We start from the raw sequence: 27,315 nt of genomic DNA, 5'->3' as shown, positions 1-27,315 counted from the left end.
AACAATTCAACTTTGGTTTCATCAGTCCACAAAATATTTTCCCAAAACTTTTGAGCAGTGTCCAAGTGCCTTTTTGCGAACGTTAAACGAGCAAAAATGCTTTTTTTTAGACAGCAGTGGTTTCTTCCGTGGAGTCCTCCCTTGAACACAATTCTTGGCCATAGTTTTACATATAGATTATGTGTGCACATAGATATTGGACTGAACCAGGGATTTCTGTAAGTGTTTAGCAGACACTCTAGGGTTCTTTTTTACCCCTTTGAGTATTCTGCGCTGAACTCTTGGCGTCATCTTTGGTGGACGGCCACTCCTTGGGAGAGAAGCAACAGTGCAAAACTCTCTCCATTTGTAGACAACTTCTCTGACTGTTGATTGATGAACATCCAGACCTTTAGGGATGGTTTTGTATGCTTTCCCAGCTTTATACAAAACAACAATCCTTGATCGCAGGTCTTCAGACAGCTGTTTTGACTGAGCCATGATGCACATCAGACAATGCTTCTCATCAAGACAATTCTTACCAGGTCCGTGTTTTATAGTGGGCAGGGCAGCTTCAAACCACTCATCAGTTATTGGGCACACAGCTGACTAAAATTATTTGGTAAAAATTAGAGATGTCCCGATCGATCGGGATCACGTCATTTTTAAAATATCGGAATCCGCAAAAAAATATCGGCCATGCCTTTTTTTAATTTCCTTTATATTTTTTAATAAAATCGTTTTCTAATTATATTTAACGTTACAGACATAATATGTTACACTCATCCAGAGTCTTTAGTGTGGGCTTAAGGTAGGGTTATTAAATTTATCCTGATAACGGCGGTAAGTAGTTTTTTTTTTTTAAATGTATCATGACAATAAATTGGCTAAAGCCTTGCAATCCCTCTCCCCACGAGTAGAAATATCATGGGAAGCAATGTGGGGAAGCAAGGTAGCAATTGATCTCTTTCTTAACACCTTATTTTATTTCCCAACGCAGAGAAGATATATCAATTGGTAGCACTACGCAGTCATGGTTCCACTTCCCATCATGCATTGGAGCATGGCTACATTATCATTTACTGAAAGCTCAACAAACACACTAGATGGCAATATTTAGTCACAATATACAAAGTCACAAGTCTTTCTATCCATGGATCCCTCACACAGAAAGAATGTTAATAATGTAAATGCCATCTTGAGGATTTATTGTCATGATAAACAAATACAGTACTTATGTACTGTATTTTGAATATGTATATTCGTCTGTGTTTTATTCATTTTTTTTTCTTAATGCATTGCCAAAATGTATATGATCGGGAAAAATAATCGGGAATGATTGGAATTGAATCGGGAGCAAAAAAAAAAGCAATCGGATCGGGAAATATCGGGATCGGCAGATACTCAAATTAAAACGATCGGGATCAGATTGGGGGCAAAAAAACATGATCGGAACAACCCTAGTAAAAATGGGTTTCAATTGCTCTTTAGGTTTCCTTAGGCAGAGGGTTCACTTACTTATTTTTCCCCTTTCTGTCATTGTTCACATGCTATCCTCATTAAAATATGACAACCTATAGTATAAATGTTTGGGTGGTTTTAGTTAAAGCAGACATTGTTTTTACATCCGTGTGATTTTGACAAAGATCAGGTAACATGTTGATTCCGACTTTATGCAGATGTATGAGATATTCCAGAAGGTTCAGATACTTTTTCATACCACTGTATCTAACTTCCCATGTATTATCTCTGTTGTCTTCTACCTTCCATCTTTCTGTCCCATGTGCCTGTCTCGCCACCTTAACTTCCACAGCGCTCAATCACTAGACCCCCCAGCTCTGGAAATCTCTAACCCCCGACCTTTGCAATATTACTTCTTTCTCACTTTTTTCAAATCCAGACTCAAACTACATCTGTCCAAGCCAGAGGTGGAACGAATGTGAACAGGGCCTGGGTAAGGTGAGTAAAAACGGGGCCACATGAGTGGACTGTCCCACCGATGTGGTTGCCAATTGCCAATTATATAATTATTCGCGGGCCCCTCCTCAAGATGATTGACTGATGTGTGTGTGTTGGGTGACGGGGGCAGGTGCTAATGACAAATTTGGTAGGGGCCCCTCCAGACAACCGGGGGGCCGGGGGCTGACGGAGATATTTTGACACTATATTACTTTGATGGCTTTGTAGATTAAGATTAATATGAGTACTTTGTTAAATTCTTGAATAAAGTAAGATAGAACTCAGTTTTGCTCCCCCTGCCTATTTAAAAAAAAACGCTAGCGCACATGCTAGTGTAACATAGGTTAGGATTCCCAATTTTTAGCGAGTGCTTGTTTTTTCCACACTCCCTGAATGCACCACGTCACATGACAAGTCACATTATACCAATTAGCCAATCATCAGTCACTTAGGCACTATATAACCTGCCTTGACTCATCACCCGAGTCTTGCGGGAGAGAAGCCAAGGAGCAACAGCTAGATGTCAGTCTCAAACACTTTTTAAATGTGTCCACTGTCCAACCAATTGTATGTTTCAAACTTGTTTAAGTGCTGTTTCATAATTTATAGAACCAGACTTTTTTATTTGTGTTGGGGACCTGTTAGTGTGTGCTCAACTACATCCAAGTGAACTGGTGAGTCTTAATTTTGTCATGTTGTTAGCAGATTAGCCACCATGCTAACTTATGCTAACTTGTGTATTCATGTGATCTTCTGTGTCTTTATGTGCTTATTATTTTATCATGTTAGCATGCAAAGATGCTAATGCTATTTCATTTTCGTAATTGGGATGGTTGGTCCTATGGTGGATGGTCGTATGTTTTTCGTGCGCCTTGTACTAGTATGTGTAATACCAAAATATCACCTGAAAATGAACCTGTGCCTTTTAATACAGTGCACCCTTTGGTCGCAAAAATACGGTACTTTTATCTTTTAATTTACATCTATTGTACAGTGTCCGTAGGTATTTTGAAAGGCTATTCTCATTAAAATGTATTATTATTATTTTCAAAATTGTTCCACCAAAAGACAAAAATGAATAGGGAAAAAATACTAACCGGCGAAGGCAAAACCGGTAAGTCGTTGGAGCAATAAGTTATAAAATACCTGAAATATCCTCGATTAGTACTTGCACACTAATAAAGCATCTTTACTTTATTTCCTACTGCTGTTAATATCCAACTGCTGACTAACTTAAAAGTACATTAGAAAACATAAGGGCAGTGTGCCAGATGAATAATTAACATACCACCAGAGGTGGGTAGTAATGTTACATTTACTTCAGTTACTTTTTGAGAAAAAAATTACTTTAGTTTCACCACACAATACTTTTTACTTGAGTAGATTTGTGAAGAAGGGGGATGGGGATGGCGTGGCTCAGTGGTAGAGTAGTTGTCCCCTAACCCAGAGGTTGTGGGTTCAATTCTCTGCCCTGATGAACTCTCCTAAGTATCCTTGAGCAAGATACTGAACCCCACCTTGCTCCTGGTGCTGCGTCACCAGTAGGTGGATGGAGATGTAGTTGGTGTAAAACAAAGCACCTTGAAAGGTGGAAAAGCGATATACAAGTATAACACTATTTACTAAGAAAATAAGAACTCTTACTCCGCTACTTTGGCCTGCATTATTCGTTGCATTTTTCCTCTTTATTCTACGTATTGACTTTTTTGTAGAGATGCCGACAGTAGCTCTACCAGTTTCAACAATGAGATGTTGCAACAATGAACACATGACTCCATTATACCATTCAGATGTAACGATGTTTGTGGTCTGATTTTGATGACCGTATTTGCCCGAATATAAGACGCTGTTTTTTGCGTTGAAATTAGATTGAAAAAGAGGGGGTCGTCTTATACTCGCGGTCTAGACATTATACCTATTCACGACGCTAGATGGCACCAGATATCATTGAAGCGATGTTCTGTCATGACAGATCTCAGCTACTCTCAAGTTTAACTAGTTTGCATTATTCTATTGCAATGTTTTTCCTTATTCAGATTTGTTTCAAGACTACGGTTACAGTTAGACTTCACTTTGATGGTTAATGCAGTTATTGCAATTTTGTTGTTTTATTACAATAGATTGGTTTTTTTACATTTCAAAACCCAGAAATGTTCAGATATTAAGATTTGAATGATGCAAAATAACATGCTTTTTCTCTCAAATAGTGTTATAATCATTTGTTTCAGATGTAATTATTTTTTTGTATAAAAAATAATTTGATGGTCAAAAAGTCTTTTTTTTCCCAAACTTGAGTCTTGAAAAAGAGGGGGTAGTCATACAATCAGGGCGGTCTTCTATTCGGGCCAATACGGTATTTTTGTTTCATCTTTTGGCGTAATACGGTCATATAATAGGCAATATACAGTATAATAATGCAGCTCATATAGATAAACTGCTGAGAAGAAAACTATACCTTTGGTAAATGAAAAATATCTGACATTGTAAGCAGTAACTCATTACTGGAGTATTCTTTTCAGCGAATACTTTTTTACTTGTACTTGAGTAAATTTTTGGATGCCTACTTTCACTTGAGTAATATTATTTAGAACAGGGGTGTCCAAACTTTTTGCAAAGGGGGCCAGATTTAGTGTGGTAAAAATGTGGGGGGCCGACTTTGGCTTACGTCCTTTACGTAGAACAATATATTTAAGCAAGCCATTCAGTGTGTCACATTTGCTTAATTATTTTTTTCTCTTTGGACTCTCGGGCTCTTGCGAAATACTGCTGCTGTGAAATTAAACTAGCTCCAAGTTGCTTCAATTTCTCGTTGCAAAGCTTCCCTGTAATCTTGCTGTACATGTCAGCGTGTCTTGTTTGGTAATATCGCCTCACATTGAAATCTTTAAAAACAGCGACGTCTCTTTGCAATTGAGGCAGACTCAGTTGTTGCGTATTTTACTGGAGAAATAGTTGAATTTCCACCTATCCTTGAAGCGCGGCCGTCAGTCACCTTTCTTTTTTGTTGATTGTCACCATTTTAGAAAATGGATGTAATGGGTCACACGGAGTAATGTTGCTTAGCGCTTAAATACCTCCAACATGAAGCAATTATCAGAGAATCCCTAAATATGAAAAAATAAGGTCCTAATAATACCTTTTTTCAAATTTGTAAAAAGAAAAGTCAAAATGAATATGTGTAATAAGCGCTCTATATCTATAACCCATGCCAAATCATGTTTTTTTTCTCATGGAACCTGCAGATGCATGTGTTGACTTGCATCCTTCATTTTTGTCAAAAAAAAAATGTAAAAATTCTAAATTTATCTCAAAATCATGGAATTTTAGTTGTATCAAATGTGATAAATTTGGCAATAAAGGGTTAAAGTGCTGCTGCCTTTTAGTGGGTAAATGAGGGACAGCATTTTGTGTGTAAGCTACTTCATATGCTGGTTGCAGTACTGCTGACCAATTCATTAAGTCTGTGTTCGGGCCAGACGTTATTGATTTTATGACAGAGGCTGGGGGCCAGATGAAATTTGACCACGGGCCGCATTTGGCCCCCGGGCCGGACTTTGGACATGTCTGATTTAGAAGTAACGCTAGTCCTACTTGATGTTTTTTTTTTTTTTTTTGACTACTGTACCTACTACTGAAATAAGGTATTCAAGAAAATAATGAGGTGTGATAAGAAAACCAAGGAAAACTTCACTTAACCTAAAAAGTAAGTTTTCATAATTCCTTTGCTTCCGCTTTGCTAGAATGAGATCTATTTTAGGATGGACATTTGCACGTATTTTATTTTTGGGTGCCTATTGGGCAGTTCTGTAAATTCCATTTCCAGTCTGTTCATCAATTCCACCACATGGAGTGTGGTGTGTGAGTGTGCATTTCATTTTGTGTGTGTGTGTACTACAGTATACATGGCAACAGTTCCCATAGAGACACTTTATTTCTAATAATGACACACTAGCTTGGTTGGCTTCTTGCTAGTTGAATCCCAGTGGTGTAAGCTACTCTTTATACTCTACTCCACATTTGTATACACACACACACTGACATAGCACAGATGGTCACCTACTATTGGGCAAGACGGTAAATTCCGATTGTTTGGGTATGTGTACAGTACATGCGGGGGTGGTTGCAATCGATATGTAAATGTTTTGTGTGTATATGAAGCAGTTTATGCGAAGGCGTGTGTGAAATAAGGTTACAGTAGCTGCGTAATGCCAATATGTGCGGTTTGGGAGCATGTTCATAGGTCATCTACATATTTGTAAGTGGGTGGTGGGTGGGCGTTAACGCGCTTGCAAAAGTTAACATTTATGTACTGCTATTAACTAGGGCTGTCAAACGATTAAAATTTTTAATCGAGTTAATCACAGCTTGAAAATTGATTAATGGTAATTAATCGCAATTCAAACCATCTCTAAAATATGCCATATTTTTCTGTAAATTATTGTTGGAATGGAAAGATAAGACACAAGATGGATATATACATTCAACATAAGTACTGTATTTGTTTATAACATTAAATCAACAAGATTGCATTAACATTCTGTTAAATCGATCCATGGATAGAAAGACTTGTTGTGCTTAAAAGATAAATGTTAGTACAAGTTATAGAAATTTTATATTAAAACCCCTCTTAATGTTTTTGTTTTATTAAAATTTGTAAAATTTTCAATCAAAAAATATACTAGTAGCTCACCATTGTTGATGACAATAATTACACAATGCTCATGGAAAAATGCCCATAAAATCAGTCACACCCAGGCGACAGCAGAGAGACAAAAAACACAAGTAACAAGTGGACATGACACTCAGTGCTGTCATTTTAATCATTTTGAGCGGGGCATGTGCGTTAACTGCGTCAAATATTGTAACGTGATTAATTTAAAAAATTAATTACCGCCCGTTAACGCGATAATTTTGACAGCCCTGCTAAAAACCTAAAACCTAAAAACACAATTGACAATGGTTTTGATTCGCCATAGTTTCCCTCATCAATTCACAGTGTGATATATTCCTTTTGTATGTGTAGTCGGAACGTATTTAGCAGTGTTTAGTCGTGCCACTCATGTGACGTGCTGCGCCTCCGCCTCACACACACCCTAAAGCCCTTTTCACACACTTTTACCAGGAAATTCCCGTGTAAGGTTACGTGGGATTTACTCGCGTCATTACTTTCAGACATGTAGAGATGTCCCGAGAATGACACGGGTTGGACACTTTCACACACTTGCGCCGTGTTGCTCACTGGCGCTCTCTGTGCGGGGAGGGCTGCTGGCGCGATTTAATAACCCAGACATTACGTCATTTTCGGCATCGGCTGTCACAATGTTTATCAAATCGTGTTTTGTTCCAGAGGGAACGTTCCCGACGTCGTAACTGCACCAATTCAAGCTCATCAAGACTGTATTTAAGCCCAGGCGCTCCAAGAGAAGGGTGCCGAGATAATAACTTGCTGGGCGCCATTCGACACCACTGCTGCCCTTGTTCTGAAATCCCTAACGTTGTGCTGGTATTTGAGTTTATTTGTTTTGTTGTCATTGGCAGACTGGGGTGGTGTTTTCCGAATTTTCCAGGTTCACGGTGAATAAGTAACAGGCACTTTTGCTCAATAGACAATGTTTATTGATTAGAAAATGCAGAATAAATTAGATTTATTGATAACAATCCAACAAGCATGCATAACAAGGGTAACGATGACGCTAGATTTGAGAATCCCGGCGCTACGTTACAGCACAACCAGGTGTCCCTTAGCAATGAAAATCGCTTACCGTGACAAATGAGCGGGAGCCAACGTTCCGGTAAGGCGGCAAAGGAACAAAGCCAGGCGATCCGTACGTGACCCGCTGGCTCTGGGATTGACAAACTCAAATCTAGCATCATCGTTACCCTTGTTATGCTTGTTTTTTATGCTTGTTGCTTGCTCTTGTTGGATTGTAATCAATAAATCTCATTTATTCTGCATTTTCTAATCAATAAACATTGTCTATTGAGCAAAAGTGTGCCTGTTACTGATTCACCGCGAACCTGGAAATTTCGGAAATCAGGTGGTGGTCCCAATTTTTAAGAAGGGGAAACGGAGGGGTGCTGGAGAGGAGGGTGTTGGAAAGTCAAATCTCAGATTCAGGAGGCGCGGTGTGGTTTTCTTCCCGGCTGTGGAACAGTGGACCAGCTCAGGGTGCATGGGAGTTCGCCCAACCTGTCTAAATGTGTTTTGTGGATCTGGGGAAGGCGTTTGACCATGTGCCTCGGGGAGTCCTGTGGGGGGTGGTCTGGGAGAACTGGGTACCCACCCCCTCGGTAAGGGCTGTTCAGTTCCTGTTCGACCGGTGTCAGAGTTTGGTTCACATTCCTGGCAGTAAGTCGATTCGTTCCCAGTGAGGGTTGGACTCCACTTAGGCTGCCCTTTGTCACCGATTCTGTTCATAATTTTTTGGGGACAGAATTTCTAGGCGCAGCCAAATTGTTGAAGGGGTCCGGTTTGGTGACTTCAGCATTGTATCTCTGCTTTTTGCAGATGATGTGGTGCTGTTGGCTTCATCAAGCCGTGACCTCAGACTCTCACTGGAGTGGTTCGCAACTGAGTGTGAAGCGGTTGGGATGAACATCAGAACCTCCAAATCAGAGACCATGGTCCTCAGTCGGAAAAGGGTGGAGTGCCCTCTCCAGGTCGGGGATCAGATCCTGTACCAAGTGGAGGAGTTCAAGTATCTCAGGTTCTTGTTCACGACTAAGGGTGGGAGGGAGCAGGAGATCGACATGCGGATCGGTGCAGCGTCTGCAGTAATGTGGACTCTGCACCAGTCCATAGTGGTGAAGAAGGAGTTGAGCCGAAAGGCGAAGCTCTCGATCTACGTTCCTACCCTCACCTATGGTCGTGACAGAAAGAACAAGATCCCGGATACAAGCGTACGAAATGACTTTCCTCCGCAGGGTGTCCGGGCTCTCCCTTAGAGTTAGGGTGAGAAGCCCGGGCATCTGGTTCAGATGCTTCCTGGATGCCTGCCCAGAGAGTTGTTTTGGGCATGTCCCACTGGTGGTAGGCCCCGGGGACGACCCAGGACATGCTGGAGAGACTGTCTCGCAGCTGGCCTGGGAACTCCTTGGGATCCCGCGGGAGGAGCTGGTTTAAGTGACTGGGGAGAGGGAAGTCTGGGCTTCCCTGTTAAAACTGCTGCCCCCGCAACCCGACCCCGGAGCAAGTAGAAGATGATGGATGTTTTGTTGTCTTATCGGCTCTCTGCCTACCGCTTGGGTTAGTATTATTGATCCCCATCGACCTACTGTCACGGACCCATTGTGTCATTCCCCCTTTTCCGCGATTGCGTGTATTTTTGTTTGTATTGAATGAACCCTTGAACGCTTCCCTCCGTTGTTTTCTGCTTGGAGGTACACCCTTGTTTCAGCAGTTGCGATCGGCAACAAAATAAACCACACATTTCCAAAGATGGACGATGGACTCGATTGTACGATCTAGTAGCAATTTAGTTATGTTTTCAGTTCAATTAGGCGAATTCCAGCCTGCTATGTTAATAATTGCGATGTTTGTTTACCGCTTTCCGTCTTACTGCGAAGATAGAGGAAATGACGATCGGCCTGCCATGATATTCATGTCAACAGCCATCGTGCTGTGACCCGGGAATTTAACGCTTGCTTTAACATAAGCCTCGTCCCGGGACTTTCACGGGAATTATACTAAGACGCGACTCAATAATGCCCGCATAATCTCCGTGTCAGTTGACCCAGGAAATTGCGTTCACATACAAGGGCTGCCCATTTACATCGCACAATTTTCATTGTATTTCGGCATGTGTGAAAGGGGCTTAACTCACCGGTGAGTAAGCCTGTGCTCATTTTTTGAAACATATGTGTCAGGTGCTGTTTGGTAAGTTTTACCTTCTCATCTTGGCTAGATATACCATGTTGCTTTAGCCTTTAAAGGTCTGTGCTGAGTGATCGTCACACACTAAACTAACTTTGAGAGACAGCGAGAACCAAAAGTGGTATTTAGCCTGTGGCAAAAATGTTTTTGCCATGTGGCAATTTTTTTTGCCATGTGGCAATATTTTTTTGCTATGTGGCAATATTTTTTTGCCATGTGGCAATTTTTTTTTGCCGTGTGGCAATTTTTTTTTGCCGTGTGGCATTTATTTGGGGTATGTGGCAAAATGCATTTCGGTTTGTGGGGGGCTATATGGTATTTTGGGGGGTATATGGCTGTTTTGCAGGCCATACAAGTCCATGCCATTGACGGCTATGCACGTCCAAATTGTTTTTTTCATTTTAAATGGCAGAAAAACATCTGTGGCTGTGTTTTTTGACCGTACACTTTACATTAGAGCTTATCGGCATTCATCTGGAACCCCAAGTAAGGCTCTGCCATTGACAGCTATGCACGTCCAAATTGTTTTTTCATTTTAAATGGCAGAAAAACATCTGTGGCTGTGTTTTTTGACCGTACACTTTACATTAGAGCATATCGGCATTCAACTGGAACCCCAAGTAAGGCTCTGCCATTGACGGCTATGCACGTCCAAATTGTTTTTTTTCATTTTAAATGGCAGAAAAACATCTGTGGCTGTGTTTTTTGACCGTACACTTTACATTAGAGCTTATCGGCATTCAACTGGAACCCCAAGTAAGGCTCTGCCATTGACGGCTATGCACGTCCAAATTGTATTTTCATTTTAAATGGCAGAAAAGCATCTGTGGCTGTGTTTTTTGACCGTACACTTTACATTAGAGCATATGGGCATTCAACTGGAACCCCAAGTAAGGCTGTGCCATTGACGGCTATGCACGTCCAAATTGTTTTTTCATTTTAAATGGCAGAAAAACATCTGTGGCTGTGTTTTTTGACCGTACACTTTACATTAGAGCTAATCGGCATTAATCTGGAACCCCAAGTAAGGCTCTGCCATTGACGGCTATGCACGTCCATGCCATGGATACCAGTGTTTTACCAGTGCAATTATTATAATTTTTTTTCTGCCAGTCAAGTGATTTGGATATGGAACCATGTTGGACAATCCCTTTGGGCTCCGTAATTATCAAAAGGTTAAGATGCTCTGGTCTAGAGGATCCACACATGTGCACAAAGATACCAAATGCCATACAGTCCGTTTTTACCAACTTGTCAGTTTTCTTCTAGTGGTATGTGCTGCTTTTACTTGCCTGTCAGAAAAAAAAAATTTGGACGTGCATAGCCGTCAATGGCAGAGCCTTACTTGGGGTTCCAGATGAATGCCGATAAGCTCTAATGTAAAGTGTACCATCAAAAAACACAGCCACAGATGTTTTTCTGCCATTTAAAATGAAAAAAACAATTTGGACGTGCATAGCCGTCAATGGCATGGACTTGTATGGCCTGCAAAACAGCCATATACCCCCCAAAATACCATATACCCCCCCCACAAACCGAAATGCATTTTGCCACATACCCCAAATAAATGCCACATGGCAAAAAAAAAAATTGCCAGATGGCAAAAAAAAATTGCCACATGGCAAAAAAAAATTGCCACATGGCAAAAACATTTTGCCACATGGCAAAAACCACTTTTGGTTTTCGGCCCTGCTGCTAACTTTAGCATTACCATAGCGTTAAGTTTAGCATTAGCATTTGGCACAATGACTCTCTCTGTCTCGGAAAACATTTTACATAGTTTGTGGCGTACAGGTGAGTTTAATTAATTGCAAATAATGTGCTGTTTTCCTGCTGAGTGTGTATTATCATTATTAAAATAGTAATGTCCTTGTCGACTAGTTATGTGCTCGTCTGTCATGTACATTCGAAATAGTTGGAAACCTTTTATTTATTTATTTATTTTTGGACTAAAACTTTTGAAGTTTATGGACAAAAACATTTTGAGAATTGTCGACTAAAACTAGATGAAGACGAACACATTTTGAAATGACGAAAATATGACTAAGACTACTAAATATTTTCGTCCAAAAGACTAGGACGAACCAATGACTTCATGATGTATTGACACATTCGCCATTCACTGCGTCACATCTTCCCGAAAGGGGCCGTCCCACACTCCGCTTCATTTATTAGCAGTCGGTCACATGCAGCGATCTAGCATACAAACAGGAAGGATTGTCTCAGGAGTGATTTGTTCGAGGTTTCAAGATAATTATTATATTTTTTGTACCATGCATGCATTTTGAAATGTGAAAAAAATCAATGGGAGAAATTGGCCGTTACAGCATTGGAATTATATTTAGCAATGTTTACGTAAAATAAATGCTACCTACACCTTTTTTTTTTTTTTTTTAGCTTTTAACCAAGAATCGAGACTTTTACGTCCATTTCTATATAAGAATTCAGGGATTTAGCGATATATGCCATGTTGCTTTAGCCTTTAAAGGTCTGTACTGAGTGATCGTCACACACTAAACTAACTTTAGCATTAGCATTTGGCGCGGTGACTCGGTCTCTTGGAAAACATTTTACATAGTTTGTGGCGTACAGGTGAGTGTGATTAATTGCAAAACTGCGTCACGTCTTCCCGAAGGGGGCCGTCCCACACTCCGCTTCATTTATTAGCAGTCGGTCAAATGCAGGGATCTAACGCCGGATTTAGGTTGAAAAAGTACGAAAGCTGTACAGCATACAAACAGGAAGGATTGTCTCAGGAGTGATTTGTTCGAGGATTCATTATTATATATTTCGTACTATGCATGCATTGTGAAATGTTATGAAAAAAATTCATGGGCGAAATTGGCCGCGACAGCACTGGCATTATACTTAGCAATGTTTATGTAAAATAAATGCTAACTGCACCTTTTTTTTGCTTTTAACCAAGAATCGAGATTATTTTACGTCCATATCTATAAAGAATTCGAGGATTTAAGCATTCATTCAAAAAAGCTCTTTGTCTGTGTTTCCACTCTGTCAGCTTTGACGGAGGTAGGCCCCTGTGAATCGGCCCCATGTCCCGTCAATACATTATGAAGTCTATGGACGAACATTAAAATGGTCACCAAAAACAACAATACAGTGTTATTACGCCCAATTAAATTATAATTTCCGCCATTTAGTCAAATGCTCATCAGTTATTCTTTTGGAATTTATCCAACTGCTTCTTATCTAACTGTGCGCCGTCCAAAAATGGGTCTCGATAATAATCCACCGACTCACACACGTACACCAACTTTTCCCTTACTTATATAGCATTACCTTGTCAAAAACTAATGATTAATTTCCTGCCACGGCTCTACCTTGCAGCCATAACAACTCGTCATGTTAAAATTCGTGACTGCTATTTCTACCCATAGTTACATGCTATTTTTCTTTCTTTTCACTGGCCTCCTACATATTTTGGTGAAAGCAGTCATTTTCTATGACGCCTCCCTTCCCACTCAGCTCTTTTCAGTGCAACTCTTACGCACATAACACAAAAACAAACCCCCGCTGGCCTCCCCCCGCACATGCACTGCATGCATCTCAGTCCAGGCTGTGGTGGTTGCCCTCCCTTCGCATTTCGCTGGATATTCCCTTAATCTATGGCTCTTACATAATCTGCGGCATCGTCGTTTACAGGGGCGACTACTGGCTGTCTCCTCATGTCACTCTCTTTGGTGATCACACAGTAACAGGGCAGCGAGAGAGGAGAGGAGGACAGATACTCGGGCTAGATGAATAGATAAGTCACTTTAGAAATGGATGAGTGCGTTGTATGGATGTGGGATGCATAATACTCCAGATTAAGTGAGCGTGTGCATATAGATGCAAGGGTAGTATATGTGTTTGAGGGTGAGCAGCAGATTATATGGGGATGCCTGCGCGGACATGGATAAAGTGGAGACAGCGGCATTTAAAAGTGCATGCATGGACAATATATGAAGGAAATATAATTTAACGGCTCGTAGAACACAGTGTTCGCATGAAGAGTAATGTAGAGACTTGCAGAGAGGGGAAAAAAAACATTAATTAAAGTTGTGTTTGCTTGTCAGTTGGTTAAAGGGTTGGTGTTTACAGTGTTGTTTTCATCAAAGATGACGACAACGAAAATATTTTGTCTGCCAACACTATTTTCATGACGATATCGAGCTTAAAACGTGTTTTTGGAGACTAAAACATAATGAGACGAATGCTAGTGTTCGGCTGATTAGACGAAAACGCACAATAGTTTCCGTCACGTGTTCACAATATGTGACATTTTATGTGTAGTTAGCCTGCATCGTCTGGTTGTGTCACTCGTGACGTAGCGCGTCCGCCCCCTTCCCAAACTCACCAGTGTCTTCTCCAGGCTTGCACACACGGTTAGATTTGTAGAGGTGGGAATCTTTGGACACCTAACGATTCGATTACAATTCAGAGACTCCGATTCGATTATAAATCGATTATTGATGCCCCCTCCCCCCATTTTTTCTTTTTTATGTTTTGTATATTTGTTCTAAAATTGTTCAAAAATCCTCTCAGGCTAAATAAAGCAAACTACTATTTTAGTATCAAGTTACCGGTTAAAAACAGTAAATAAAATACTCAAGTCCCTATTCTGTATCAGCAGCTTTAAACTACATTCAATTAATTTAATGTTGTGAATCAACCGTTAAAGTAGAAATTGTAATAAAATTTGCGCCCGTCATTCCATAATTTCCCTCATGTCTACTTTCGACATGTGACAGTTTTAAAACTTTATCATTTAAAGATAGATTCAAGTCAAGATTTCGCCGGTTTAGGGGTATTTTAGATAAAAGGTAATTAGGTTCTCTACAACAACAGTTTGGACATGAAGTTCAAGGTGTCCTGAAAAAAGGCACCCAACTTGGCCATTGTAAACAATTTTTTCCTTAAAATATAAAGGCAACATCAAATGCATGGAAATTCGGCCAAAATAGGCTTAGGTGTTAAAGGGTTAAACTTGTTTCAACATTCCTGGTGCAAAATATTCATTTTCTGATACTGTATGCTGTACTATACTTACTGAGGAGACCTCTCCATCATTTCCTGTGTTAACAGCTGGGGTGGCAGCTGCAGCTGCGGCCTCTTGAGCCGCCGTCTTCATGGCTGCCGCCTTGCGAAGCTCCCGGTTAGCTTGAAGCGTAGAAAAGTAGTTGACGGCCGCGAACTCGATGAGCGCCGAGAAGACAAAGGCGAAGCAAACGGCAATGAACCAATCCATGGCTGTGGCGTAGGATACTTTGGGGAGAGAGTGACGGGCACTGATGCTGAGCGTGGTCATGGTCAGCACGGTGGTGATACCTGAATACAGAATGATAGGTGGAAATTGCTGTTATCGTTCAGATTAGGTATGTCCCGATCGGGCCAATGGCGTCATTTTTCAGGGGATCGGAATCAGGTTTTTAATTTAAACAATATATTTGTTTTTCTGCTTCGTGCTCTTACTGCCTCTTACCTCCCTGCTGCTAGCTAAGCAGTGTGACCTAACTTGTTTTTTTCTCTTGGTCACCAGCTGGTGTTTGGTACCGAAAATTAATGATGATTGACAGATTTGTTTCTTTGATCTAGCGAGAGAAGGCTCAGTGGTTCTACGATCAAAGGCGCAAATGTGTTTTTTACACACCAGTCTGTGGCAACTCATTGTGTGAGAAGCTGTTCTTGGCAGCGTAAGTGAATTTGAGTGGACTCACGCAATGAAGCATTTAATAAACACAAGTATTTTTCTACGTTATTCTTGTTCAAAAATAATTCACATCATGAAGACAGCGCTGTGGGACAGTGGTTAGCATATCCACCTCACAGTACTATGCAACTACATTTTGTGTCAGTGCACCTGGAGAAAAAAGTTAAGTGCAACGAATGCAAAACGTAAGTGTGGAGCCTTGGCAATACATATTGCAATGTTATTTTTCTTCCATTATCATACAGGCTACTTTTGAGGGCTAAAAAGTAACAAAATAATCCAGAAATACAATGGCATTGCCAAAAGATACAAAAACATATACATTCTATACTAGGGGTGTGACAACATATCGAAATAGTGATATATCATGATACTTTGTATCCCAAAAGGTTACCGATATGCTCCTGCCAAGAATCGAGATATTATTGTAAATAGGTGAAATCGGCACATTGTCATTTTCTGGTTTTCAGGCCATTTACGGGTCTCTTTCTGTTAATTTTAGGGCATTTAAAGGTCACTCCTTGATGAGTTTGAGTCACTGCCTATTCATTTGGGAGATACCCGGGTCACTTCTTATTCTGCAACCCAAAATCAACAGGAAGTGACCCGTAAAATGCCCCAAAATCAACAGTTAATGACTGAAAATCAACAGGTAATGACCTGAAATGCCCCAAAACTACCTTGTTCCCTGGCACCTAATCTTCATTCGCTGCCACCCTCCCAGTTCAAAGGCGGTGGCCGAAAATGTCATTGCATGTAACTGACTTTCCAATATATGAATTTTAAAATTAAGACCTTGACAGTAAAATGTTGTCTATAAAAGTTATAAACCAATAAAACAACAAAAATGAAAAAAAAAAACTTTTTTAAAAAAGCTTTGTTGTAAGGCTGCCGACACAAATTGGCTTAGTCTGCGTAAATAAATGCTAACTGCACTTTTTTTTTTCTGCTTCTTCTTTTAACCAAGAATCGAGACTTTTACGTCCATATCTATAAGGAATTCAGGGATTTAGGCATTTATTCACAATAATTTTCAACGTAAAAAGCTCTTTGTGGTGACAAGGTGGCACCACAATGGCTTAGACCAGCAGCACATTCGACATATTTACGGAAAATAAATGCTAACGGCACTTTTTCTTTTGCTTTTAACCAAGAATCGAGACTGTTTTATGTCCATATCTATCAAGAATTCAGGCATTTAAGCATTTTTTTCACAAGAATTTTCAATGTAAAAAGCAGCACCACAGTGGCTTAAAAACTAGCAGCACATTCGACATGTTTACATAAAATAAATGTGAACTGCCAGTTTTGTTTTGTTTTTTGGGTTTTTTTTTTGTTGTTGCTTTTAACCAAGAATCGTTTTTCGACCGTTTTAGTCACAATAATTATTAACGTAAAAAGCCCTTTGTGGTGATAAGGCGGTGCCACAGTGGCTTAAAGACTAGCAGCACATTAGACATATTTACGTAAAATAAATGCTAACTGCCTGTTTTTTTGTTTTTAGGGTTTTTTTTTTTTTTTTTTTTTTTTTTGCTTTTAACCAAGAATCAAGACGAATATTTTACGTCCATATCTATCTATAAAGAATTCAGGGATTTAAGCATTTATTCACAATAATTGTAAACGTAAAAAGCTATTTTCGGTAATAAGGCGGCGCCACAGTGGCTTAAAGACGAGCAGAACATTCGACATACCGTATTGGCCTGACTATAAGACGGCCCTGATTGTAAGACGACCCTCTTTTCCAACACTCAAGTTTGAAAAAAGACTTTTTGAACACCAAATTAATTTATATACAGAAAATAATTACATTCCATCCGAAACAACTGATTATAACAACATAATTGAGAGAAAAATCACGTTATTTTGCCTCATTCAAATCTTAATATCTGAACATTTAAATATGTAAACTAAAGTGCAATCACATTCGTAAATGAATGTCTTCTGGTTTTTGAAATGTAAATAAACCAATCTATTGTGATAAAACAACAAAATAGCAATTACTGCATTAACCGTCAAAGTGAAGTCTAACTGTAACTGTAGTCTTGAAACAAATCTGAATAAGGAAAAACATTGCAATAAAAAATTGCAAAGTGGTTAAACTTGAGAGAAGCTGAGATCTGTGATGACAGAACATCGCTTCAATGATATCGGGCACCATCTAGCGTTGTGAATGGGGAGAGTAGAACATCGCTTCAATGATATCTGGCAATTTTTACAATGTAAAAAGCTCTTTGTCTCTGTTTCCGCCCAGTCAGCTTTGACGGAGATAGTCCCCTCATTAATCGGCCTCGTGTCCAGCAGTGTTGGGCACGTTACTTTAAAAAAGTAATTAGTTACATTACTCACTACTTCTTCCAAAAAGTAACTGAGTTATTAACTGAATTACTCTATAGTAAAAGTAACTAGTTACCAGGGAAAGTAACTATTTCCGTTACTTTTAAAAAGAACTTGTTGTATGTCAAAGAATTTGAAATTTTCTGAGCAGTATTCGAGTCAGTGGAATAGAGAAGAACAGACAGGTAGTAAACTTGTTAGGTGCTTCAGCAGATTTGAATTGCTTACCACAGATGTCGACAAAAGCTTTGCCCCGGGGCATAAATTACACATTACATGCAGGTTCTTTCCTTTAATTTTGCCAAACTTGAAATAGTGTCTATATCTCCACCTCTTAAAGGACAATTTTTCTTCTGACTGCTCTGCCATCCCGACCCTGTCCATCTGTTTTGCGTGTGTGTGTTTGCCGCACGCGCTGTTCCGGTTTGCTTGTGAAATCACCGGCTCTGATTGGCTTACCACGACACATGACTCTAACCCTCAGCCAATCACAATCACGTCCATCGCATCTCTCGAGGGGCTGCATTCAGGTAGGCTAGTTTCCCGACAATTCACGTCACCTTCAAAGCGTCTGCCGTCCTCAAGATGGAAGCAGAATTATTGCTGGCTGACAGTGGGAGATGGGAACGAGGCTAGCATCAAGTGTAGCAAACACAGAAACGTTACCAAACTTTGGAAAGCATTGTCTAATTGAATGAGCAGGGACAAACAGCTTGGAGTCAGAAGTACGTGCGCTATTCTCGAACCTGAACGCACCCCAAGTCTTGGATGACAAATCAACAGAGCAGAGAGTCGACTCGACACGGCTGGTAGTTTCTTCAATTTATTCAGAGTAAGTAACGCACCGCTTTTGACCGTCAGTAACGGTAACGGCAGAAAAAGTAATTAGATTACCCCGTTACTGGAAAAAAATAACGCTGTTACGTAACGGCGTTATGTATAACGGCGTTACTCCCAACACTGCCTGTCTTATAGTATGAAGTCTATGGTACAGCAGTCCAACATATCAAAAAATTCAGGATCGGATCGGGACTCCCGAATCAGGTGACTTGGACTTTGCTGCAAAAAATCATCATCTCGCCAACATTGATGTAATTCCGCGCAATTACATATCATAACTGACTCTCCCGATGACCCTCTGCTTCAGTAAACAATCAGCATGTCAGACCAGGTGGCATTTCAGCTTAGTGCACAGTGCCAAAATATCTCTTCAGGGGAAGCTAATCTGTCCATGACAATATCCTCTGCACTCTCTGCATTGTGGCAACCACAATAATTTTGATGATCTGCAAGCACTCGGCTAGCGAGAGCACCGAGCACCAAAATTGACTCAAATTTCAAGAAAATGCCATAATCAAAATTCCTATTAGACATTACACATCTCTTTTCTCAGCATCTTCACAAATGAGTCATCTAATTGACTTTCATTGCGAAAGTAAGAAGGGGAAAAAGTAATTGAAGACTGAAATTTGGGATTTCATTAGCAGCCCAGGAAATGAAAGTACCGAATGTGACTTAATAATGCGTCTCTTGTGAGGCATCACTTTACCAGTGGGCAGAACCACCCTCTTTAAACTGTACAGCTTCTTCCAGCAATGCTGACTTTCTTTATTCTAAATATGGTGAAGAGAATTGGGGGGAAAAAAGGATGTCAAGCTAACTAACAGTGAAAAGCAAAAGAAGGGAGGGGGCTGGTGTTCTTAAGACAGGACAGAAGTGCAATGCTTTGGGCATTTATGGAGTTTTGTTTGAGTGAGGTACAAATTAGAATACACTCAATTAAGCCTGGAAGACTTCAGCTCAAGGGACTTTAAGCTTTTAGAGCGGATGTTGATGATGCAGTCCACAATATACTATAGCTTTAATGTACTGTGCGCGTGCTTTATAGCTTCTCCGCAACTCCATTTTGAATCTCTCATAGCCATTAAACATAGCCTCCATAATGCACCAACGAAAACAATCAAAAATAGATGGCTTTCCCAAATCAAATATAGAATTTTCAAGAACAATCTTGGCGAGAGAAGTTGCTTACACAAGGATAAACTGGATAAAATAAAGGAATTTTAAAGAATCTGAAATTGACTCCCTGCTGTACAGGACAACAAGTTCAGAGGAGGCTAACATTTCTTAAACATTGCAAACTCATCCTGCGGTTGTGTAAAACTAAGGTAGGCTAAAGAAAACAACTAGGGATAGGATTACTAAAACCTCTATACCCAATATGAATTATTAAACCGTCATCCTAGAACTTAATGTGGGGAAAAAAACAATACCGCAGCTCACTCTATGTACAGTATGTATTGTGAATGCAGGAGCAAGAGTATGAGGGACTTTACAGTCTGAAAATCAGTGCCGGAAATTCCATAGCATTACAAAACATACACTTAGCATAAGGGCGTAGGTTTGGATAGGGACGGTAGGGACAAAACACGACCAATTTTTCAGGATGCTCAAATTGTCCCCACCAACTTTTAGGCGACCTTATTTGCATTATATCATGACTTCAGTTAAGAGGTCATTTAGATTGTCTTGCCATATGTTGTAAGGATATAATTGACCCGACCATTATTAAGTGAATTACAGTGCTTTCATTATGTTCGGACTCACATTGACCCTTTTTCACTTGCTGTACGTGCAAGTCCATTTTTTCCCCCCCTCAAACACACGTTTGATTGGCTGATGACTTGATCCCCCCCAACACACACATACACATACAGTGCCCTCCATAGTTATTGGCACACCTTAAAAAAAGATGTTTTTTAGCTTCTAATATTTATTTTTTTAATTCAAATAATATGGGACCTTAATGGAAAAAAAGAGAAAAATCCAACCTTCAATACAAGTGCATTCATTCAGTGGGGAAAAAATCCCACATAAAGAAAAAATTATTTGACATCAAATAATGTGTGTCACAATTATTAGCACCCCTAGTGTTAATACTTTGTACAACCCCCCTTTGCCAACAAAACAAGGTCTGGGGACTGAGATGGCCATGGGAGGAGCTTGCTTTTGTGTCTGGTGAACCATTTCTGTGTAGATTTGGCCATATGTTTAGGGTCATTGTCTTGCTGAAATACGCAGTGACGACCCATCTTCAGCATTCGGGCAGAGGGCAACAGATTTTGATTTAAAATGTCCTGGTATTTCAAAGCATTCATGATGCCATGCACCCTAACAATGTTCCCAGGGCCTTTGGAAGCGAAATAGCCCCACAGCATCACTGACCCACCCCCATACTTGAAAGTGGGTATGAGGTGCTTTTCGGCATGCGCATCTTTCGTGGCACGCCAGACCCACTTAGTGTTTGTTGCCAAAAAGCTCAATCTTGGTCTCACACAAAAATACACACGATCGCAGGCTTCAACTGGGACCGTGTGCTTTGGTCAGATGAGACCAAGATTGAGATATTTGAAATACTTGGACATTTTAAATCAAAATCTGTTGCCCTCTGCCCGAAAGCTGAAGATGGGTCGTCACTGGGTCTTTCAGCAAGACAATGACCGTAAACATATGGCCAAATCTACACAGAAATGGTTCACCAGACACAAAATCAAGCTCCTCCCATGGCCATCTCAGTCCCCAGACCTTGTTTTGTTGGCAAAAGGGGGTTGTACAAAGTAGTAACACCAGGGGTGCTAATAATTGTGACACACATTATTTGATGTAAAATAATTTTTTATTTAAGTGGGATTTTTTTCCCCACTGAATGAATGCACTTGTATTGAAGGATGGATTTTTCTTTTTTTTTCCATTAAGGTCCCATATTATTTGAATTTTTAAAAAAAAAATTATTAGAAGCTAAAAAACACATCTTTTTCAGGGGTGCCAATAATTATGGAGGGCACTGTACATGCATTCACAGCCTGACAGAAATACAACATGCCGCCCCCTTCGAAGAAGGAGATTAGAAGTTTCGCCAGCAGCAGCCACTGTAAATCATGTAAAAAGACGTCAATGCTGTGGAGGTGGGGAACACACCACTAAATTTGGTCCTGAAAGTCCGACCTGCAAAACAAGGACTAACAGGCTGAGAGACTGCTTCTTTCCCAGGGCCATTACGACAGTATTTTTTGGACTACAAGTCGCACCTGAGTATAAGTTGAACCAGCCATAAAATGAGAGAAAAAACCCCTATATAAGTCGCACCGGAGTATAAGTTGCATTTTTGGGGGAAATTTACTTGATAAAATCCAACACATAGAAAAGACATGTCATATTCAAAGGCAATTTAATATAAAAATACAATATAGAACAACATGCTGAATAAGTGTACAGTGCATGAACAACGAAATGCGAATATACTGTCCTCACCAAGACGATACGGCTCGCTCTTGGCTATTCAGCGGGCTAAACTCCCAAATGACGATGCTGGACGTCTGTATAATTTGCTGAATCAATTTAGTCCTCGATACCAAACAGGTTCGCATCAATGTAAATAAATGATAATTAGGGGCTTTTACAGCAATGACAAAAACGGTTAGCGTGTGTTCGCTAGCATTGGCACATCGTTTAAACAACCACACAACTGGCTCTAAGTGTCCGATCGCAGGTGGAAAACACAACAACAACACCAGAAAAGATGACACACACACAGGCGTTGCCTCTGTAGAGATATTTTACAAGAATAAACAATAAACGTAGGGTCGCAGCCGTGTTTCTCTCTCGCTAACTCGCCCACTCACTCAGCGCTACGCAGCTGTCGGTCTGTCGGCGTGTGAACGCTCTTCTTCACGTAAACAAGTGGGACTGCGCCCCCATGTAGGCGTGAAAGCGCCACAAACTAAAAGCATGCATTTCAATATAAAAAAGTCAATAATACAATTGAACACACATTGCCAAAGGCAGAACGCGAACGTGGCCATAGCTATTAAGAGTTAGTCAGATAACATGCTAACAAGTTTACCAAACCATCAGTGTCACTCAAAAACACCATAATAACATGTGAAATTATATCATAATGTGTTAATAATTTCACACATAAGTCGCTCCTGAGTATAAGTCGCACCTCCAGCCAAACTATGGGGGGGGGGGCTGCGACTTATAGTCCGAAAAATACGGTACCTTCAACACAAAAAGACTATGAACTCCTAAGAAACACTTTTCAACACTTTTTAACTTAAACTGTGAACCTGCACATTACTTGGACCACTTTTCTATTTATAGAATTTTTTTGGGAAAATTCATATTCTATTCTTTGCACAAATGACGCTGCTAAAATTAGGACAGCATTGCACTATTTCCGTCATGTACATATTTCAGTCTAAGTAAGCGATAATTGTGCACTTATAGCTCTAGCATAACATTAATCTGTGTGAATTTCTCAACTCTAGGAGGAAGCTGCGTTGAGAGAAATATCCTACTGTATGCTTTCTACTGTTAACGTTAATTAAACTGTAAGAAATGTAGTGAACTAAGGATTGAACTAACGATGATCTGACGATATTGCGATACAACAATTATCGCTACATTGGTCAGGAAATCATTCTAGGATATTCTACAAATAACTGATAAACAGAAAAAACATGATTCTGCTGTGAATTGGAATGAGTTTATCACTTGTAGACATCCAATCCGTTTGAACTGGGAGGGTGGCAGCGAATGAACATTCGTTCATTCGTTGCCATCCCTCCCACTTCAAACGGATTGAACGTCTATGGCCGTCAGTGGCAGGCAATGAGGTCATTTTGGGCCATTTAAGGTAATTTACCTGTTGATTTTTAGTTACTTCCTGTTGATTTTGGGGTATTTTATGGGTCACTTCCTGTTCATTTTGTGTTACAGAACAGGAAGTGACCTGGTAATCACCTAAATGAATAGGCAGTGACTCAAACTCAACAGGAAATGACCTGTAAATGCCCTAAAATGAACAGCAAGTGACCTGTAAATGCCCTGAAAATCGAACAGAATGACTGCGAATGCTCTGGTTTCAAATGAATGAACGAACGTTCCCAGTCTAAATGGATTGGGTGTTGAGCACCGTCAAGGCAGCCTTAGAGTTAACTGAGACACTACTAAATTTTATTTATTTATTTATTTATTTGTTTTTTTTAGACACTGACCTTTTTTAAAATCATATCTTGATTCTTGGAGGAGCATATCGATAACCTTTTGGGATGCAAAGTATCACGATATATCACCATTTCGATATTTTGTCACACCCCTACTTAGTATATCGATAACCTTTTGGGCTAAAAAGTATCACGAGGTTGTCGATATGCTCCTGTAATCCCAAGTATCACCATTTCGATATTTTGTCACACCCCACTTAGCTTTAGGGGTGTGACGAATGCCGGTTTTAAGACTACAACGAGACAAATAGTTTCTGTCATATGTTAACAATTCGTGATCTTTTCAGATTGTACGTAGAGTACGTCAGCTTGAATTGTAGCAGTTTTTGGGTCGTGTCACTCATGCACGCCAGCTTGCTGGTCTAGAAACATGGTAAGATCTGTTTTCTTATCTTGACAAGAGAAAATATGCAATGCTGCTTTAACCTTTAAAGGGAACCTCAGACTTAGACTTGTAGGCTTTAATAATCCACAATTGTTCTTTTACTAAAATATGTTATTAGAAATACATATTTTATTGCCATTGATTTAAGGAATCTATAATATTTAGGACATCTTTTGACCTACGGAGGGCGCCGTGTTTTGCGCGCGCAATGCACGCTGGGGGTGATGGTGCGGTTGGGCTGGACTGGGAGAAGGGCTGTGCTAGCTAGAAACTGAAGCTAGTATGACGACTGGCATGATTTTGTCACATTCTGCTGCTGGTTAGATTGTTTTGGCACAGAGTTGTGGGATGAGTTCCCAACATCGTACCTGCATCCAATTCCAGCTCATAAGCAGTGTCTTTGAAACCGATCCTAGGAGGCTTGCCGAGATATTGACTTGCTGCTATTTGACCTTTTGTATCTAGCTTGATTGCTAAGATTTTTTTCCTTCGTCTGCCTCTCACCGCGGTTTTCCCTTGGTTTTTTTTTTTTTTTTTTTTTAATTGATCCCGACCGTCCCCTTTTTGCGTCTCCCTATTCGCGATCGCGTGTGTTTGTTCATGTCTAATTCTCTTTTTTTTTTAGTTTTTAACAAGAAAATATAAAGCTTGTTTGTAAAAAAATAAATAAATAAATAAGCCGCTTCCTTATAATAGCCGCAGGGTAGAAACGGCGGGAAAACAATAGCGGCTTATAGTCTAAAAAAAATGGTAATTGGTAATTCATCTAAAAGATTAAGACAAAAATTAAAAGAACTGACAAAAATAACACTACTGTACATGTGACAACAACTTTTTGTCTTCTTAAAATGCCTGAGCTATGGGCTAAAGTATTCAGTCTGTCACACTTGGTTTGCATAGCCCTTCTATTGAACGTCATTCTCTCAAAAAGGCTCCCAAACTTCAACAATACCGTGATACTTTGCATTGTGGTGATGCAAGCTTCTGGCCTGCTCCCAATTGAAAGTGAAAGATATAGTAGCATAATCTACTGCTCCGGCTTCTTAAAGATTTAACATGAGGGTACCAGGATTAAAATGGATTGGAATGTGTGCAATTTCAAACACTTCTCCCATCTTTTCCTCTTTGCTTTGTCTCTTTGTGTCTTTCTCGCTCCTCTCTCTCTGTCTTCCTTCGGTGTCTCTCGCCCGCTCTGCTCCTGAGGCTAGAGCTCGGTGGCAATTGTAGCGTAATGTAATGTGAGCGAGCGGAACCTGTGAGTGCTCAGAAGCAGGCCAAGTATAAACATCCTCCCCCTCTCAGCCCTTTGCATGAGCAATTTCAAAAAGGACATTTATTCCCTATTAATTCAGCTCAACCACTGTGGAGGAGGAATAACGATAATGAAGAAAGGTTATAAAAAAATAAATACATAAAAAATCAATGTCTGTATTTGTTTGAAGCAGCATGAGTTTTTCTTATTTTAAGAGCCAATCAGAGTTTCGGCTGAATGTTCCAAGCGTATGGCTGTTAAAGTTTTCAGAAGAAGACGAGCAGCCAGGTCAAACTGTAGGCGTTAAGATGGTAGTTAGTCTTTCATTTGACTTCTGGGTGCTTTAAAAAAAAAAACACTTCTAGGAGCTGGGAACTAAAGTCAAAAACTGCTTGGCTACAATTTTTTAAACACTTCTAAATGCATGACCTCACAGTCATGTCTAAGGCTGCAACAATCAATCGATTAACTAATTTGCTCCCAAAAACGTATAAATATGTTCTATTTTTAATTGTTTCAGTGTCCCAAAGACATATTTATACATCTTTTACGTTTTTTTTTTTTTTTTCCCAAAAGAGACATCTCTGGGTTGTGATTCAATTTAGCTCCAAAGCACATAGCTGAAAATCAATTTTAAAGCAATAAAACTGGCCACTGGAGGGCAGTAGCTTTTTTGGTAAGACCCGCAACCCTATTCAGTGGCAACAAACGGCAAAACTGGAGCGCCGGCGGAACGACCGAATGGATGCCAGGCAGCGGACGACAGAGCAGAACAACCGGAAGGACGCCCGGGATGCCAAGCGCTGGACGACCGAGCAGAACGACCGGGACCACTAGATGCCGTTGAGTCCATGCTGCTCGCAACCAGAGACCGCAGAGACAAAAAAAAATTCATCTTTTTGAAACAGCCGGCGATGAGGGAAAAGTTTACCCCTGCTGCCGTGGCCAAAATAGCGTCATCTTTCAGTTATGTGTAAATAAATTGTTACTTTGCTATCAAAAGCGCTATTTGTCTTGTTGTTTCTGTCATTTTGTAAAAGGAAAACATGATTTGGATGTTTGGGATGTAACTAAAGCAAAAAATAGCTGTGTTAAAGTTATGTTTGAAATGTATGCTTTCACGAAAAGCTCAATTTCTCTGTTTTTTCATCAGAAATTGGAAAATTGCTCAAACTAAGCTATTTTCTAATGCCGATTTCTAAAGAATGGAAAAAGGTATGAATTTTTTTTTTTTTTTTTTTTTGCGGAAAGAAGAGTCTAATCTTTGTTTTGGTGGGTTCCATGTTTATATAGCAATAGAACAGAATTTTCTGTGGGCCTTGCAAAGTCAGTCAAAATCCAGTAAAACGGCCATGAGCTAAGGGCTTTGCTCCAGTGAAAATGGCTGGGAGTGAATGAGGTAAAACCGATTAATAAATTAATTGAATTGACGAACTAATTTGATAATCGATTTTTGGCAGCAGCTATGAGCAGTTCCGTTTGGGTCCTTTTTTGCATGTAATGTGAGGTTGCGCGCGCATGTGATGAAAGCAAGAGAGAGTTCACCGCTACACTCAGGTTGAGTTGCTGACTCGATAATATCTAGTGTGTGTTGTTAGATCCAGTGTGCCTCCGTCGGAGGTGAGTAAATGAAGCCAACTGTATTGTTTGTATTCTTTGTTGATGAGACGTTACTACTTAGCACGGAGAGCTACGTTAGTTAGCGATTATGCTAATCGGTGTGTAGGCGTCTGTTTGCATTGTGTTTTTGAA

General features: G+C 40.1%; 2 protein-coding genes across 4 annotated transcripts in view; one reads left to right on the top strand and one right to left on the bottom strand.

Annotated features, from left to right (window-relative positions):
- gabra6b (gamma-aminobutyric acid type A receptor subunit alpha6b) overlaps positions 1–27,315 on the bottom strand; it is an 84,773-nt gene that overhangs the window by 34,836 nt on the left and 22,622 nt on the right. The window contains exon 8 of the mRNA XM_057819992.1: positions 14,862–15,139. Coding sequence (XP_057675975.1) covers positions 14,862–15,139 — 278 coding nt within the window. The remainder of the gene's footprint in view (positions 1–14,861; positions 15,140–27,315) is intronic.
- The window catches only part of LOC130906077 (gamma-aminobutyric acid receptor subunit beta-2-like), a 218,364-nt gene continuing 193,488 nt past the window's right edge, over positions 2,440–27,315 (top strand). For all 3 annotated transcript variants that reach the window (XM_057819990.1, XM_057819987.1, XM_057819986.1), the window contains exon 1: positions 2,440–2,612. The gene's annotated coding sequence lies outside the window, so the exon portion shown is untranslated. The remainder of the gene's footprint in view (positions 2,613–27,315) is intronic.

The sequence above is a fragment of the Corythoichthys intestinalis genome, chromosome 18, assembly GCF_030265065.1.
Source record: "Corythoichthys intestinalis isolate RoL2023-P3 chromosome 18, ASM3026506v1, whole genome shotgun sequence".
In the NCBI taxonomy this organism is placed as follows: Eukaryota; Metazoa; Chordata; class Actinopteri; order Syngnathiformes; family Syngnathidae; genus Corythoichthys; species Corythoichthys intestinalis.
Note: the sequence above shows the minus strand (reverse complement) of the source record. Positions and strands in the feature narration are given on the sequence as shown.